The sequence below is a fragment of the Neocloeon triangulifer genome, unplaced genomic scaffold (assembly GCF_031216515.1).
Source record: "Neocloeon triangulifer isolate White Clay Creek 2 clone unplaced genomic scaffold, ASM3121651v1 ptg000015l, whole genome shotgun sequence".
Lineage (NCBI taxonomy): Eukaryota > Metazoa > Arthropoda > Insecta > Ephemeroptera > Baetidae > Neocloeon > Neocloeon triangulifer.
The window spans coordinates 713,045-730,031 of NW_026775557.1; the positions used below are offsets into that span (position 1 = coordinate 713,045).

Sequence of the window (16,987 nt, forward strand, 5' to 3'; positions counted from 1 at the left end):
TTTAAATAATTTTTTTATAATTAGTTGAAGTTGATTTGCCTATAATTAAGAAACGAGCATCTTGCATTTTTATATTATTGCTTTAATGCATGTTCAACTTATTAGACAGAATTAGCTAACTTTTACACATTTCCATTTTATGCACCACAACACATGACTAATATTATATCTCATTTAGAAATAACTCATAATAAACTTTCTAAACCGCAAATCCGGCTGAAACAAATTTTACGTGATCACATTGCTCAAAATTGGAATGCCTTGGTTATCAACAACATTTACATGATGCATACATAATTATTGTACAGTTTGTTTGTTCCGATATACTTCGTTTACACACGTATTTACATAATCAGGGCTGAATGGCACCAGAAGTGGTAATTTTAAACAGTGTGAACCAATTAACGCTTAAAGATATGGTAAATAACTTTTCTACACCAATACTGATGGATGTTTACAGTGCGTCATCAGTCCCCTTACGACTTTACTCCTCCAGACTGCCCTTGTTCTTTCTCCAATTGTTTACCCAGGTACTCCCTAAAACCGAATTAAATTCCTTGTTATTGACAAACAGAACCAAATCGTTTTTTTTTTTTAATTAAATCAAAATATTGAATATAAAAACTTTGCATACGCTTAGTCTCGGAGAAAATTAAATAGCTTGCTGGAAATAAAATGAAAAGACTAACTACACAGTTAAGAAGTTAGGATTGGCTGTACTCACCAGTTGTGGACCATCAGTTTTTGAACGGCCAGGAGGGCTTCGTAGCGAACGTTGTAGTCCTCGTGGCCCAGAAGCTGCATCACAAGCTGTTTAGCTCCAAGCTGCTCAATGACACTGCAAAATTCCAATTATAACAAATCCGCCCAATAAAAAATAAATTTATTCCATACTTTTTGCCTCTCGGGTAATGTCTGACATATTCGCCAATGTCGAAACTGGCAACACTCAGCTTCAATGGGTCACGACTGGTTTCCAAGATTTTGATCAGGATGTGAAGCAACTCGTGGTTCTTCTCGTTGAGACGGCCAGCATTTTCACGCCAGAATTTGGCAGACTTGTGCACGGGACTCCACTCGAGTCTGCCAGACTTCAGCTCGGTTGCATACTCGTCAAAAGAGCTGAACAGTCAAGTTTAATATTGGTTCCCTTAGAATTTTTTCAAAAGAAAATTACCTCAAATCTTGGACAGAATTGTGCAGTTTCTCATTCAGAAACTCGATGTCCGAAGCAATGTCCTCGTCATCAAACTTGCGCTGCTCCAGAATGCTCAGCTGTTTCAGTACCTTGCAGTGAACCATAGCTACACAGTTCTCCTTTGCAATTAAATTCTCCTCGGGCTTTTCGATCAAGTTCTGTTTTCAATCAAAAGTAAATTAGTTATGATTTAGCTTTGTAGTGAAGACTTACTCTGTAAACTGCCAGGATGATGCGGGTAACTTTTTCTTTCACTGAGTCACTCAGGATATCAGCCAAGATTGGAATGACGTTGTATCTAATAGGAGGTGAAATAACTTAGAGTTTGTTACAGAATGTAGCATTTCTTATAATAGAGCACTAATAAATTTTAAGAAAATTAAGGAAAAACAGGGAAAAAACATGTTTTGGGAGAAAATTATGACAGCTAAAAATTTAAAGGAAAAATATTTATTAAATTTTGTATTACCCTATGTTTATTTATTGTTTAAAGAAAAAATCATTATTGAGAATAATGGAATTTCAATTAGTGACATAGATATAATTATGCTTTAAAAATAACTCACCTGTTCATTCGTCCAGCCAATTCAGGGTTGAAAGTGAGGACCCAAAGACAGAAGATGAGCTGGTACTGAATTTGGAAGTTCTGGCGAGCGGACAGCACAGACAAAAGGGTGGAGAGGCCATCCACAGCAATGAAGGCCTTGCGGTACTCGTCGTGACGCAGCAGCATTTGCAGACACCTGGCCACACTCTGGATGTAATCGTTGTTCTAAAAAATTGAACACAAATTTTAATTTGCAACTCACAAATTACAATCATCGGTCAAGTGCATGCTGTATAAATTTCAAATTGCTAGCTAGATGCCTATTCTAGGGCAAACCAAAGTAATCTCATGGCCGACGGCATCGTGAGACATGTACTCATCGCTGCTGGGCGCTAGGTCGATATTCTCATCGGACAAGATCAATTCCGTAACATTGTCACTCTGGCCAAAAATCAGGGATTAGAAAGAAAATGCTTGGAAACACGCATCCCAACGTTAGTTACACCAGCGCGCTATAATATCTCCAACCAAAGTTCCTCTACATGCACCAAAATGATAATATTTGCCACAGCTACAGACCAGCTTACTTCAGAAAGAAGGGAAGGTATGATTATAGTTTAGTGATACATTATCTAATATAATTATTACAATATAAGAGTGCAAACTATTAGAAACTTGACATTTGACATAATTTCCCGTAATTTCTAATAAAATCTTATATTTTATTTGAGAATTTAGTATTTAATTCATTTATGAAGATTTATATTGTTAGTAATTTGATTGATTTAAATTTCTTTTATAGTCATACATACATTGTAACATTTATTAAACTTATTAAGACGAAGTAATTTTATTAAAAAAAAAAAACATTTGATCAAGTTTCATACAATCATTCAAAAAAATCTTCAAATTTATTCCGTAAATAATGAAACTGCGCTTCTTCAATTTAAAATGCTCAATGGTTGTAACAATTCTAAACCCCTATTGAAAAGATCATTGATATGCAAGTATCCCGTCAACTGTAAATTGACATTCCGTGCATTTTCCTAATTCAAGCAATCAACCTGCAATAAGTTTAGAAAATTATTCACCTGCTTCTGAAGTTCATCCTTCAGCCATGTGAGATAGAACTGCAGGTCGGAGCGCTCCATGGGGTCGACACTCCAGCAAGCCAGTTTGGCCACAATCCTGGAGGTCATGTTGACAATGAAACCGTCAGGTCTGTTCAGCATGTTGAGAAATGGACTCCAGAGTGACTCTCGTTTGCGAGCAGAGTGTTCTCGGAAAATCTCAACCCGGGTGCGATCCTCCTAAAGTTATTTGAATTAACTTTTGAAAATGTTTAACGTTTTCAAAATCACACCTGCAGCAAATCATCAAGCATGACAAGGATGTACTGGATGGTCTGGTCTTTGGACACATGACCAAGGAGGCTGAGGAAGGTCTTGGCACACTGAGCCCTTTGGCTCTTCAGCAGCTGCTCCCTGGCTTTTCCGTCGGTGGCATTGTCAAGGGCAACGATGAAGGTGTAGTCCTCGTTGGAAATCATTTGAGACCTTCAAAAGGAAAATAATCAATTTTAAGAAGTTATGCAATTATTTCAAAAGAAGTCAAAACATACTGCTGATAGGACTGCCAATTTACCCGTTGCTGGCGAATTTCAGCTGCCTGCTGCTGGAGTACGCTGGTTGCCGCTAACATGTCTATGAAAATGAAACCATTTTTAAACTTACAACTCTTCAAAAGCTACGCAAATTCTTCTGCATGTAAATCTTGAGTTTTTTTTTTTAATCGCAACAAAACGGTATGATTTATATTTAAATCGCCTGCAAAATTTAAAATTTCTTAACAGATGGGAGTGCTTTTTACCAATTTTCTCGTCCGGGAGAGGAGGCAGCACCCCACCCGCCGATGAAATGTTTGTCGACATACTCAATTGTCACTTTCGGTGCGACCCGAAAACTCAAATTCGATTCAACTTTGGAAAAATTGCTTCTCGGTGGCTGGCGATTGATTTTTTGGTTGCAGCTGAGAAAATGGGGGCGTGGTTCAATCAAAATTTGCGTGATTCATTGCCAACATAAAAAATATTTCCTGTCAGCCAATGATATTAGTAAAATATAAAATTAAACCAAAATCAACCAAATGAAATAAAATTTTTATATTCAGGTCCAAAACAATTTTTTTTGCAGATTATGATGCATATTATAGTCAAAATTTAGGCTGACAAGAAATAAAATTATTGCAAGCCTGATTGAGCTAAAGTCAAGGCAGTGGTGCTGCCTTTGGCGCGAGAGTGGTGCTAATGAAGATTAGAGCGTAAATAATTGTAAATTTTTTGATAATATTTAACGTTTACAAATAAATATTCAAGGAAGAGGTAAACTATTTTGCTTAATTTGCTTTATGTGAAAAAAAACGTTGTTGAATTGTAATATTATAATGAAAATTACAGCATGGTGCAAAAATTGCAATATTCCTATTGATTCCTATAAAAGGTAAAAAACACGTTACAAACGTATTAAATAAAAGAATATTAATAAAAAATTTGCAAATTTTCCAGTTTTCTTATACATACTGGAAAACTCTAATCTTAAATAATAATTTACCTTTTTTCAATTTTGCATACATAAAATAGTATGAAAAATAAAAATCTTATGTGTATAGCAAGTTATTGACTAATTATTATGGTTTTTATGTTAATAATATAATAATGCATCATAAAAAAAATTAATTCATCATTATCATCATTTTATATTAACTTGAAAGTACATTTAAAAATAAGGAAGGGCTTAAAATTAGTAGAATAATACATTCTGATTAAATTAAAATTTTTTTAGTCCATGAATTAATCAAAATTCACAAATTATGGTCTCCTTAAAACATTTTTTCAAATTATATAGCAATTAGGGAAATACCAAACTGATTGTGAGATAATTTTTTATGTATGGAACAATGTATCTTTCTAGTATCCTGCTGGTATCGTTCAAAACTGAAAACTCAATTATTGACGAATTGACATTTTGTGTAAACTATATACATTTATTTTTCATTAATTAATAATTTACCTTATACATATTTATGTATGAATTATGAATATTTATAAATTATAACAGAATCCCAACAAGTCTTGAAGTTTACTACGTTGATCCGTTCGCGCTCGCTCTCATCGCGTCGCGCACGCCGCCACGCATTCGGGGGGCTCGGCGGACATTATTCCCACGATCCCTCACGCTCACTCCCCAACTCCTCTCTCCAGGACACACTTGTCAGGATGGTCCGGAGACTCTAGCTGAACTCTAGGCGCGTTGGGCCGGCTCTATCCCTCTGCGGGACGGAGTTCTCCGGCCGCTGGATTCGAAAAAGCTGCACGCAGAATTTTCTAAGTCCCGCTGCGCTTTATCTGCTGCTTCAACTGCCAACAGCTCACTCCTTTTGGGGCGCCGATCTTTCCCGCTGCTCTATCTGCCGCCGGAGAAGATCTGGAGGCTCTTTTGCACCTCCCTACGAGGCGGCTTTTCTTCTCGACGGAAGATCTGCGGTGCTCCAACGCTGGATGCTCTCGAAGTTCGAAGTCCCCCGGTGACTCTATCTCTCTGCAAGGCTGATCTGATCTGCGGCGATTTGGCTCCTCCCTCTGGCTGCAGGATCCGCTGCTTGGATAGAAACATTATCGCATCGGGATTCAACTAACGTAACGCGTGGCTCCATAAACCGTGCACAGGTTTACAGAGCCAGCGTTTGCTGCAGCCAGACTGAGTAGGGAAACCGGCATAGCCTCCGGCTGCCCTCCTCAGCCTGACCCGCAGGTCAGCCTGGTGGCAGCCCTTGCGGGCCGCCGGGGGTCTCCGCTCCCCGCTCCCGAAGGAGCCGGAGCAAAGAGTGCGCCGCTTACCGAGCGGCTCGGGTTTTTATATCATTTCTTCTCATTTGCATACATCGACGATCTCGGGAAATCGGAGACCCCTAACTCCACCTTTCTTCTAGAAGGTTCTCGAACTTTCCAATGCTTAAGGCATAGGAGATGATCACACTCCCCTCTTGCCGCACTCTGATTGGCCGCCCAAACTCCAGGGGGCTGGCCGAAGCCGCAGCGCCCGCGACACGTCGCCACTCGCCTGCATAAGAAAGGCCAGGGTAAAAATCAGCGGAACTAACTTTCTCTTCCCACTCCTTCTCTCTCGCTGCTGGCGCCGGCGCACAGAGCGCCCCTCTTCCGCTGCAGCCAACACATCAGCTGGGCATGAAAACAAAGCTAAATCCTCGGCAAACAAAATCGCGGCTCTGATGATAAATAAACAAAATGCTTAAGCGAGGAACAACAATAAACAATAAAGATGGTGAATCAAATCCTCCCTTCCGAGCTTAGCATTTCACTAGCTCCTCTAGCGCATCTTAAAGCTCTTGAAGATCTCTGGTGGTGGTTGACAAACTCTTCAGGCTGATAGGCTCCCCCCCGGGCTTCGTGCTTCTTCTTGGAAAAATAAAAAACTTAGACTACGTGAACACTGAGGCTCGAATAAAACTTAAAAGCACACATTAAAACGGCTAAAACTCCACTCGGGAGATGACTAGCTCAAACATGATGGACACAAATCGGTGGTTGACTAAATCTTGACTTGATCTGGTAGACACATATTCGGTTGATTCGCATAAATTGGGTTACTACAGATAGACGGTTGACTTCGCACATTGTCGGCGGGCTACTTCCCAAAACGCTCAGGACTCTCCACGGCCCTGGCTAACTCTTCAAAAATATCCCGCAACCTCCTGAAGCATATCTCTTAACATGATCATGATTTTCTCTCTCTCTTCACTATTTGGCGCGCCCGTGCACGTCTGCACGACTTCTCTCTCTTAGACTTCACTAACTTCTTCTGGAGACTTCTCCTCCAGCCTCCAGGGTTGCGCAGAAACTTCTTCTATCTTCACCTCTGGTACCAGGCATCTGAACTCTTCATGTTCATATTATATCTTTATATATCTGGATCCTTAAATTTTCTTCATTATTCATATTCATATCTCTCTCTCTGAAGTAATTCTTTCTTGAGCGCTCATCATGATGACTCTTCAGCGTCAACTCTTCCTCTCGCCGACTCTGCTTGACGACTCTTAGTAAACTCTTCATCTTCCACCACTTCTCTTCAAATTTGGTACCCTGGTGCGAAATACAACCTCACGTCTTCTGAAGATCTCGGACGAAAAGGACAGCAAAACTTCCTCCCTGACTTATCACTGAGCTGCGCACTTGAATAGAGTGGCCGAAAACACAAGTCGTCCTTAACCAGCTAACTGGCAAAAGCACAATCGAGAAGAGATAACTCCCCGCGATCATAAGTGCTGAACGACTGGCTCGAACCTTCATCTCTGCTGCTTCAAAATCCTGTTGATTCACTTGAAGCGCAAAACTCTGCTCAAAAATCACGACTTGCAAAACTCAGGATTGTCAGACTCGTTGAATTTCCCACGATGGAAGATTCCCTGATGACTGTCCCACGACGGATGTTCCTCGATGCAGCTCTCCCGAGCTGTGATGAATAAAACGATAAAACTCTAATGTTCTAAAAGCTTTAAAACTTACGGCACAATCTAAAAACTCTTGGCAGTTGATATATTCTCTGAAGTTGATTTAATTCGTTCTATAGCAACTTCCTCCCGAAGTTAACTCTATGCTCTACCGGCACATCTTAGCACATCAATTCACAAGCTGAACACTTCGTTGGCAAACTCTTGCATTATTTGAAGCTACTCTAGTTGGTTGGCAGACAGTTCTGCTTTGATGCTCAAAACGCTGCATCTGAGGTTACTCCAACTCTCTAATCTTTCTCAGGCCTCCCTCTGCATGACCATCGGCACCCATCTGTCCCGCATGAATAGTTCTGCCGTCCTGCAATGAAGATCTAAACCATTCCTGCTTCAGATCCACCGCGGACCGGTTGTCAAAACATTCAAGATCCTGGGCCAGCCGGGGTTTCCGTCAAACAAAGTTCCTCCCTCATAAGATCACTGATTATTGCTTCTCGGCTTCTGAGTTCTCCTTGATGGTGTTTCGTATTTCTGCGTTCGGTTCACTTGCTAACTAAACTTCTGTGCTCTTTGATATCTGAAGATTTCACTGATGTTTCGCCTGTTTTCCTTGTAGAGTTGACTTTCGCAACCTGAACTTAATTCAGTCACCTTTAAGCTGAATCTGCTAATATTTGGTGCTGAGGCTCAAATCTGCGTTGAAATGTACTTTCTCAGTAATTTCCTTCGGGATGCTTCTAAACGAAGAAGCTCTCTGTTGATTGAAGATTTTAGCTCTAATAGTGCTGTTGAAGTTCTCTTGATTAATTTTGATCTTGCATGTCGTTAGCTATATCTGAAGTTGCTCTGCGACTCGTAGCATCTCTTGCAGTTTAAGGAATTTTGAAGATCTTCGCACTTAAGGGTTGCGCAGTCCCTTTCATACTCAATCTCAAAGACTTCCTCTTTGAAGTTCGCAGATTATCCTATCTGTAGAGCAACTCTGAAGATCCTTGAAGGTCTTGAAGCTGAAGATCTCGAAAGCTTCACGGTGTGATTTTTTTTCCTGGGACTTAGAATTTCTCTGGAAGTTAAGTGGGTGATGTATTTTTCCTGTCTGAGTGAGGTTCATTCAAAGCTGGAGCAATCCCACTTCTGACACCACTTGATCCGTGTCAGAAGTGCTTCAGAAGTTAGCTCAATTTGCTGACGGATGCTCGCGAGAAGTTTTTTCAAATCCCACTTCTGACACCACTTGATCCGTGTCAGAAGTGCTTCAAAAGTCAGCTCAGGCTGAGGGGATGCTCGTGGGCAGCTCTGCTTCAAATCCCACTTCTGACACCACTTGATCCGTGTCAGAAGTGCTTCAAAAGTCAGCTCAGGCTGAGGGGATGCTCGTGGGCAGCTCTGCTTCAAATCCCACTTCTGACACCACTTGATCCGTGTCAGAAGTGCTTCAGAAGTTAGCTCAATTTGCTGACGGATGCTCGCGAGAAGTTTTTTCAAATCCCACTTCTGACACCACTTGATCCGTTCGCGCTCGCTCTCATCGCGTCGCGCACGCCGCCACGCATTCGGGGGGCTCGGCGGACATTATTCCCACGATCCCTCACGCTCACTCCCCAACTCCTCTCTCCAGGACACACTTGTCAGGATGGTCCGGAGACTCTAGCTGAACTCTAGGCGCGTTGGGCCGGCTCTATCCCTCTGCGGGACGGAGTTCTCCGGCCGCTGGATTCGAAAAAGCTGCACGCAGAATTTTCTAAGTCCCGCTGCGCTTTATCTGCTGCTTCAACTGCCAACAGCTCACTCCTTTTGGGGCGCCGATCTTTCCCGCTGCTCTATCTGCCGCCGGAGAAGATCTGGAGGCTCTTTTGCACCTCCCTACGAGGCGGCTTTTCTTCTCGACGGAAGATCTGCGGTGCTCCAACGCTGGATGCTCTCGAAGTTCGAAGTCCCCCGGTGACTCTATCTCTCTGCAAGGCTGATCTGATCTGCGGCGATTTGGCTCCTCCCTCTGGCTGCAGGATCCGCTGCTTGGATAGAAACATTATCGCATCGGGATTCAACTAACGTAACGCGTGGCTCCATAAACCGTGCACAGGTTTACAGAGCCAGCGTTTGCTGCAGCCAGACTGAGTAGGGAAACCGGCATAGCCTCCGGCTGCCCTCCTCAGCCTGACCCGCAGGTCAGCCTGGTGGCAGCCCTTGCGGGCCGCCGGGGGTCTCCGCTCCCCGCTCCCGAAGGAGCCGGAGCAAAGAGTGCGCCGCTTACCGAGCGGCTCGGGTTTTTATATCATTTCTTCTCATTTGCATACATCGACGATCTCGGGAAATCGGAGACCCCTAACTCCACCTTTCTTCTAGAAGGTTCTCGAACTTTCCAATGCTTAAGGCATAGGAGATGATCACACTCCCCTCTTGCCGCACTCTGATTGGCCGCCCAAACTCCAGGGGGCTGGCCGAAGCCGCAGCGCCCGCGACACGTCGCCACTCGCCTGCATAAGAAAGGCCAGGGTAAAAATCAGCGGAACTAACTTTCTCTTCCCACTCCTTCTCTCTCGCTGCTGGCGCCGGCGCACAGAGCGCCCCTCTTCCGCTGCAGCCAACACATCAGCTGGGCATGAAAACAAAGCTAAATCCTCGGCAAACAAAATCGCGGCTCTGATGATAAATAAACAAAATGCTTAAGCGAGGAACAACAATAAACAATAAAGATGGTGAATCAACGTGTTTATTTTTTTTCGCGCCCTTGACGCGATAAGAAATAATTCCGCATTGCAATTGGCTGTGCCTCCGAGGCACAAGCTTTCTCGTCCAATCAGAGATCGGGAATTTTTCTCAAGACACTGCTCGCACCAAGCATTTGGGTCACCTCCAAGCGCAACCAAACCCACCACAAAAGCGGTCAAATCTCGCCCTGAAAGGAGCACGCAGGCTCCTCTCGCGCGTTCACCGTTATCCTTGGCCAAACGCACTTGAGGAAATTTCCCCTTTTAGTGTGTCACTATTTCTCCGCGAGCTGTGGATTTCCGCGAACAAAACATATCGGACGCGCTGAATGTTGAGGCCCTCAAATCACAGCAGCCCTGATTTAAAATCTCAGCGAGCGCCATATTGAGGAACAACAACCTGTCGCTTGGGATTTAAACCTGCTGAGATTGGTGTTTTATTCCATGGCCTGTTTCTTCCGGACGTGAAGACCATGTTGCCGAAGAGGCAGACCAAGCCCGAGATGGGCCCTCCCAAATACCAGCCGCCGCCGCAGGTGACCAAACCATCGACGACAGGTGCGGACACTCGACCGCAGCAACCTTCCAAAATCAAGGAAGTGGTTGCTCGTCCGGCGTCCACCGGCCTTCTGCAGGATGAAATTATCCGACCTGTCAGCCCGAGCCGTGGTCCGATGCCCAAGAGGGCCGTTGATGACCTGATGGTGCGTCCAGGACTGCCCAACCACATGGGCAACCTCGAGAGACCCGCCTGGAGACCCATGTCGGACGAAGAGCTTTTGCACCGACCGCCTCAAGAAATGCTGCGAATTGTCCGAGCTGCCGAGTCCGAGATGGCCCGTCTTCAGTCCGAGCATGGCCAGTGGGTCCAGGACGCCCGGACGCGTCTGCAGACAAGCGCCAATGAGCTGAGATCCGCACAGGTAATAAAATAATATAAAATAGGTAAAATTAGGAATCTGGCTGAAACCTCAGTGTTTTTATTTTAAAATAATTTTTTGAATTTTTATATAATTATTTATTTATAATTTTTGTTTAATATTACTGATTGATTGCTCGTATTAAAATGATTTTGGAAAGAAAAATTTAATACGTAATTTAAAATTTAATTTATATCGCCATCACTAAAAAATAAAAACTCAGTTTTATTTTAAAGAGTTTTAGCAGAGATTTGAACGAGAGCAATTTTTATCACATTTTTAATTATTTAATATTAACAAACTAAAGAATAAAATTAAATATTAATTGAAACAAAAATTGACCGTTTTTTAGGATTTGGCACGCAGACTTCAGGATGATAATCAGGAACTGCGAGATTTGTGTTGTTTCCTAGACGACGACAGACAAAAAGGCAGAAAATTGGCGCGCGAGTGGCAGCGTTTTGGCCGATACACAGCGAGTGTAATGAGGCAAGAAGTGTCTTCTTATCAAGGGAAGCTGAGGGAACTCGACAACAGGCAGCATGAGCTTATCAGAGACAACCTCGAATTAAAGGTTTGACTTTAAATAATTTAAATAAAATGAATTCATAGCATTGAATAGATAAAATTTTTAAACAATTATGAATGTATAAACATACTAATCTTTTCTTACGAAAAAAACTTTAAATTTGAATGCAAAAATAAAGTTAATTTCCAGTAATTGAAAAAAAAAATTTATTTTATTTTCTGCATAATGCATAATGCAACTATTTTTAATTATTTAGGTAAAATTTTATACTATCTTTATTTCCAGGAATTATGTCTATACTTAGATGAAGAAAGAAACAGTCAGACAAACTGTCCATCATGTGGTGCATCTCTGCGTCCAGGAACCAGAGATGATGGCGACGGCAGCAGTTCGAGCACAAATGCTGATGAGCCGAACTTGCCAGTTGCTCCCAACGCCACACCTGCTCCCCAGTACATCCATCGATCAGAGAGCAGAGACAGACTCATGGAGGACAGCATCACCAGACAACGAAACACTTTTAATGGTAATTCGTAGAAACCACAATTAACTTTTAATAATGAGATCATCGTCCAATTACAGACCAACTAGTGGGCTACATTCGTAGTTTGGAGCAGCGAGTGGTGCAGATGGAAGACGAGCGACGTGCTCTCCAAACGAGACTCACGCCAGGGTCAACTGACCAACCGGTTTTGGCCCCAAATCGAAACCAGCCTATGGAGGTATTGTTTGTTAATAAAATGTGTCAAAAACTTCACATTTAAAAAGAATCGTTTGGAACAGTCTAGGCCAGAGGCAGTGGTGCACGCCCTCCAGGTGCTCCAAGTTCGAGAACAACTTGAAAGAAGCAACCCTAGCTCCGTGCCACAGGTGGCACCTCCAGTTGTTCCACCGCCACCACCTCAGAACACGCCCATTTCCAACATCAACCTACCTGAGGGTCCACCTGATCTAGACGATGGAGAAAAAGCTCTCGTTAGAGAAATGTGCAATGTAAGAATTTTTATTCTTACAATTAGAAAATAAAGTCTAATGGAACCTCTTTTTTTCTTATAGGTTGTTTGGCGAAAACTTGAAGAGGCTCCAGCAATTAATAGACGGTGAGGTTTTTCCAAATGAAGAAAAATTTTGTCGAAAGTGCAATTTTACTTCCAGACAAATATATTTAATTTATGCTTCCAGTATTAGTAGCTACAGGAAATATAAAGAAAAATATTATTTATTTTTACTATGCAGTTTACAATAATTGTTTATCTGTACTTGCCACATTTTCATGTTGTGATTGGTTGTGGTTTTTATATAAAATGAACAGATCTTGCCGCATTATTGCTCACTATAGAATTTATTGGAATAATAATCAAACTTTGTAAATGCCCACTTTATTTTTGTAATTCCTGAACAGACCAGTGCAAGTTATTTCCGAAGTAATAATAAACCTGGGAATCTTTAAAAGTAAACTTGAATGTATTTGTTTTAATCAAACAAATCTGCCTCTAAATTTTCTCTCGATGGAAAACTCTGCTGAGTACCCTTTTGTTTAACTGATATTGCTGCAATTGCACACGACCGTTTTAGAATCTCTGCCATTGTTAATTTAGAATTTTGTGCCAGGTAATAAGCCAAAGCTCCTATAAAAGCGTCACCAGCTCCCTAAAAATAGTAAGGCAAAATAAATTTATTTTGTCTGAATTTTCAAAAAATAATAATCTTACTGTTGTATCAACAGCCTGAACTTGAGGTGCTGCAACATGAATCGGTACTTCAGAATTGCTTGCATAAACTGCTCCCTGACTTCCAAGGGTAAGGATGACTGATTTGCATCCTTTCTCCAACAACTGTCCAACAGCATTTTTTGCTTCTAAAATGGTGTTCACGTTTCCTCCACCAAGAATCATGCTTGCCTGGGAGAAATATTAATTTGAGAAACTTTAAATAAACTCAATATTACCTCTGTTTCGTTGACGCACAGAATGTCACAGGATTTAAGAATATCACTTGATAAATTCGGCCGAGCAGGAGCTGCATTTAAAATCACCAAGCCTAGAAAACAGAATTATGTTTTAGTCTTCCCGCCTCTAAATAGGTATTATAATTTTTACCTCCCGATTTTGCTTGCCTCACAATATCGGCAGTTTGAGTGACCAAGTTTGGATCAGTTTCCAACTGGCAAATCACAACTTTGGCCTTATCAAGCAAGGAATCATCCAGGTCATCTTTGCTAAGAAGATTGTTTGCCCCTGGCACGATCACAATTTGATTTTCACCTAAATTAAGTTTGTGTCAGTATATATGTAATTGGTGATTTCAATTTAATAGCAAACCATTGTCAGCAACAGTAATTTGAGCAATTCCACTTGGCTGTCCTTCAGTTAATTTAACTCCCTTTATGTCAATCTTGTTTTCCTGTAGGGCCTTCAGATATTCTCTCCCAAAAAAATCATCACCAAGCTGCCGAATAAATTTGTAAGTAATTAAAAATATTAATTGGGATAATAAAATTTTACCCTGGCAATAAGAGCGACTTTTGCTCCCAATTTTGAGGCTGCCACAGCCTGATTTGCACCTTTGCCTCCGTGTCCAATGTTGAAAGACGTACCATGAAGAGTTTCTCCAGGATTTGGCAGTCGAGGAGCAAAGCTGATGGGTTAGCAAAAAAATTAATAAAATAAATACGAGTAGTTTACTTGGTGCAATTTCTTGAACAAATACAATAAAAAAATGCATGTTATTAAATTGATGTGCAAAAACAAACCATGACAAGTCAATCATGCAGGAACCGACGACTACGATTTGCGCTTCTTCGATCATTGTTTTATTTCAATCAGGGAAGGGCACACGCAAAATTATTCTGAAAGAGGAGCAAGAAAGTTACTTTGTCATTTGTTTCATAAATGAAAAAGCATACAAAGGAAGCTCAGTTCCGTAGTTCAGGAGGGTGCTCAAAGTTTTAAAAGTTAACGGAGTTAAAATTTTATTTCTGCTGCTTCTGATTTACCATTGCAAAGTGGAGATTTTTTATGCTACGTGCCTTATCTTTGATGTTTGTGCTATCGTGTTCTTATCAGCAAAACTTGGAAACATTAAAGTTGGACTCTTTAAACGCAAGCAATCTACAAGTGGAAACACAAGTTTAAACTTGGCGCAACTGATTTCGAATGGTGATTGGACAAGCCGAATTCGCCGTCGTTGATTGGTCAAATGAATAAACAAGAACAACTGTGCATGTGCATGATGTTGTGCACCGGGCGTGATGTGCCATGTGCCTGTGCCGCTCATGTGTTCATTTTAATTGTGTTCTGTCAATATAAATAAAAATTTTACTGAAGACTGAAGACTGAAGATCACTCACATTTTGAAAGTGCCTCTTCAATAATGCGAGGAATGGAATGGCGAGGAAGGTAGAAGGTAAGGTAATTTATTTTACTATATTTACATAAAAACACAGTCAAAAAAAGTTCCATGCCGCGGCATGGATTTCGGCTCAGGTCATTTTCGAGCAAAATCGACCTAAGGCCACGGCATGGCCATACCAGCGGCATGAGGGGTAGTCGGCATGACCTGCATGCCGCTTTCCGCACCTGGCATGCATGCCAGTACCGGATCAGCCTGGCCTGCATGCCGTCCGGTTGGCCTGGCCTGCATGCCGTTCGGCAGGCCTGGCCTGCATGCCACTCAGATTTTAGGATTTGCATATTTAGTTACTAAATAATACCAATGTTTACTTTTTAAAATTTATTTTTTAATAGTAATATAATACCCACAATCTTTGAAATTATTTTTACATCAAACTTAAAATTTTCTTCCTTCGTTCCTGCTCCACGCGTACGTACGGTCCAATAGTTCATCAAACTTTCCTAATTTGTCGGCATTGTTCACTTGCAGAACAGGATTTGCAAAATCTGTAAAAAAAAACTAAAATAAGATCTCATATTCACATATATTTGATTTAAAATATAAAACGTATAAGCTTAAAATAAGCTTTATTACAGCAACTTGTAACATGTTATTCAAAATTTATGGTACTAAAATTATAATCTTATTTAAATGAAACAAAAACTACCTTTAATAACTGCAAGATGGCATAACGCAAATTCCGATGAATTTTTTTCAGCATTTTCTCGGTTGAGAAATAGTCTCTCCTCATCACACTGAAAAATTCAAACAACAAAATTAAAAAATTATTAAATTGTGAGCAATGCAAATTTTGCATTTTAGTTGCTTTTTTTAATTAATTATTGCTTGTTACCTGAAATTAATTTCCAAAAATCAGTCCGCGGCTGCAGATTTGGCAGAGATGGTGAGAGGAAAGAAATATTGGCTGTCCCGCCGCTGAGTTGATGTGCCCGATGATAGGGGCTGCGCTCTCGCGTCGCGAGGGGGATGCCGGCGACTTTTTTTCTTCATCTTTTGCTCCTAAGTTTGATTCCAAACGGATTCTAAGCAGCTCAGCTTCTTAAGGAAATATTCCTGCGTGTCGCACTTTGTCTTAAAATGTCCTTACGCGCTTATTTCGACGCACAAATGAATAAAATTAACACCTGCCGCGGCCATAACACTCCATACGAGCTCAGGTAAAAAATGTGCTCGGAAAGTTCGTTGGGCGCTCAGGGCGCTGGCGCAAAGGTCGCGAAGAGCGCCGATGTTGAGCGAGGGTGAAATTTGAACCAATATGCGCGGGAAGCACCTTCAGGTAAAGCCACCAGTCAGGGCAGAATCATGATTTGAGTATTTCTAATTACTTCATATTTTCATATACGCTCAAATGAGTTGGAATCGTAACAAAAATACTAAATCTTATGTAATATGCCCAGATTCAATGAAAATTTTCACAATAATAATTTGTAATACGCGCCTCCTTAAAAATAATTTCAATATATGAAAGCCATATTATTTTAGATCTGTAATACACAAATTAGAGCCTTGATATGATGTGTAATAATTTGCAAAGTAGCTTACACATGTCTAATTTCAAACATAATTGATATTTTCAATTAGGAAAATTTAAAATAATATTGTTAATTTTACGTCTGATAAAATAAAATTTTAGATCCAGTCGTCGCACAAAATTGTAAAATAAGAGTAAAATATCAAATCAAATTTAAACTAATATCCATCACTGCAACTTCAAGTATTTTTCTACGTAAAAATTTAGTCAACATACCTTTCTTAGTTTATGTTAAGTAAAATTTTAATGTTAATAATACACGCATAATAAAAGTTAATTATTAAGATTTTTAAAATTTTTCTTCTATTTTTACTTTCATTTAGTCAAATTAAAACAACTTTGAATGAAATAAAATTAAATGTTTTCGGCAGGTTTTGGACAAAAAAATTTAAGTGTTTCGTGGACTTGCAAGCGGCTTGCATGCCCTGTGAAGGAAAAGCTATGCCGGCATGATTAAATTTAGTTAGGCATGGACGGCATGGTAATACTCCATGCCATGCCGAACCGACTTCATGCCGTGGTATGAGGACTTTTTAAGCAGCATGATCGAGCTATGCCGCGGCATGACCACTGATGGACTGGCATAAGGACGGCATAGAGATTTCAGGCCG

The 16,987-nt window shown here is 40.9% G+C and overlaps 4 protein-coding genes and 1 long non-coding RNA gene across 10 annotated transcripts in view; 2 read left to right on the top strand and 3 right to left on the bottom strand.

Moving 5' to 3' along the window:
• Positions 1-61: 61 nt before the first annotated feature.
• Positions 62-3,801, bottom strand: LOC132202684 (V-type proton ATPase subunit H). 2 transcript variants are annotated; one of them, XM_059629757.1, is made up of 11 exons: positions 3,615-3,801; positions 3,367-3,448; positions 3,109-3,301; positions 2,837-3,055; positions 2,082-2,186; positions 1,765-1,970; positions 1,412-1,496; positions 1,178-1,356; positions 895-1,122; positions 725-838; positions 62-537 (listed from the first exon to the last, which is right to left on the bottom strand). In XM_059629757.1, exons 1-11 carry the CDS (start codon positions 3,673-3,675, stop codon positions 477-479), a joined length of 1,533 nt encoding a protein of 510 aa, XP_059485740.1. In that variant the 5' UTR covers positions 3,676-3,801; the 3' UTR covers positions 62-476. The 2 variants fall into 2 exon arrangements, with proteins under 2 accessions (XP_059485740.1, XP_059485741.1); XM_059629758.1 differs by lacking the exon at positions 2,082-2,186 and having other exon boundaries at positions 3,615-3,800.
• A 6,290-nt stretch (positions 3,802-10,091) lies between these two features.
• LOC132202685 (coiled-coil domain-containing protein 85C) lies at positions 10,092-12,894 on the top strand. Of its 2 annotated transcripts, none has more exons than XM_059629759.1 (6): positions 10,092-10,905; positions 11,255-11,476; positions 11,717-11,957; positions 12,014-12,153; positions 12,200-12,424; positions 12,488-12,894. In XM_059629759.1, the coding sequence occupies exons 1-6, from the start codon at positions 10,456-10,458 to the stop codon at positions 12,533-12,535; spliced, it is 1,326 nt and encodes a 441-aa protein (XP_059485742.1). In that variant the 5' UTR covers positions 10,092-10,455; the 3' UTR covers positions 12,536-12,894. The 2 variants fall into 2 exon arrangements, with proteins under 2 accessions (XP_059485742.1, XP_059485743.1); XM_059629760.1 differs by having other exon boundaries at positions 10,093-10,905; positions 12,215-12,424.
• On the bottom strand, positions 12,875-14,476 carry LOC132202688 (ribokinase-like). The gene is made up of 8 exons (XM_059629767.1): positions 14,337-14,476; positions 14,184-14,279; positions 13,936-14,068; positions 13,753-13,879; positions 13,531-13,695; positions 13,380-13,471; positions 13,144-13,332; positions 12,875-13,081 (listed from the first exon to the last, which is right to left on the bottom strand). Exons 2-8 carry the CDS (start codon positions 14,237-14,239, stop codon positions 12,905-12,907), a joined length of 939 nt encoding a protein of 312 aa, XP_059485750.1. The 5' UTR covers positions 14,240-14,279; positions 14,337-14,476; the 3' UTR covers positions 12,875-12,904.
• Positions 14,477-14,673: 197 nt separating this feature from the next.
• The window catches only part of LOC132202687 (collagenase-like), a 90,257-nt gene continuing 87,943 nt past the window's right edge, over positions 14,674-16,987 (top strand). The window contains exon 1 of one of the 4 annotated variants that reach the window (XM_059629763.1): positions 14,674-14,841. In XM_059629763.1, coding sequence (XP_059485746.1) covers positions 14,818-14,841 — 24 coding nt within the window. In that variant the 5' untranslated portion in view covers positions 14,674-14,817. The remainder of the gene's footprint in view (positions 14,842-16,987) is intronic. The other 3 variants (XM_059629766.1, XM_059629764.1, XM_059629762.1) reach the window with 3 other exon arrangements.
• Positions 15,089-15,991, bottom strand: LOC132202695 (uncharacterized). Its single transcript, XR_009442395.1, has 3 exons — positions 15,678-15,991; positions 15,492-15,579; positions 15,089-15,330 (listed from the first exon to the last, which is right to left on the bottom strand). It is a non-coding gene; the product is annotated as an uncharacterized LOC132202695 (long non-coding RNA).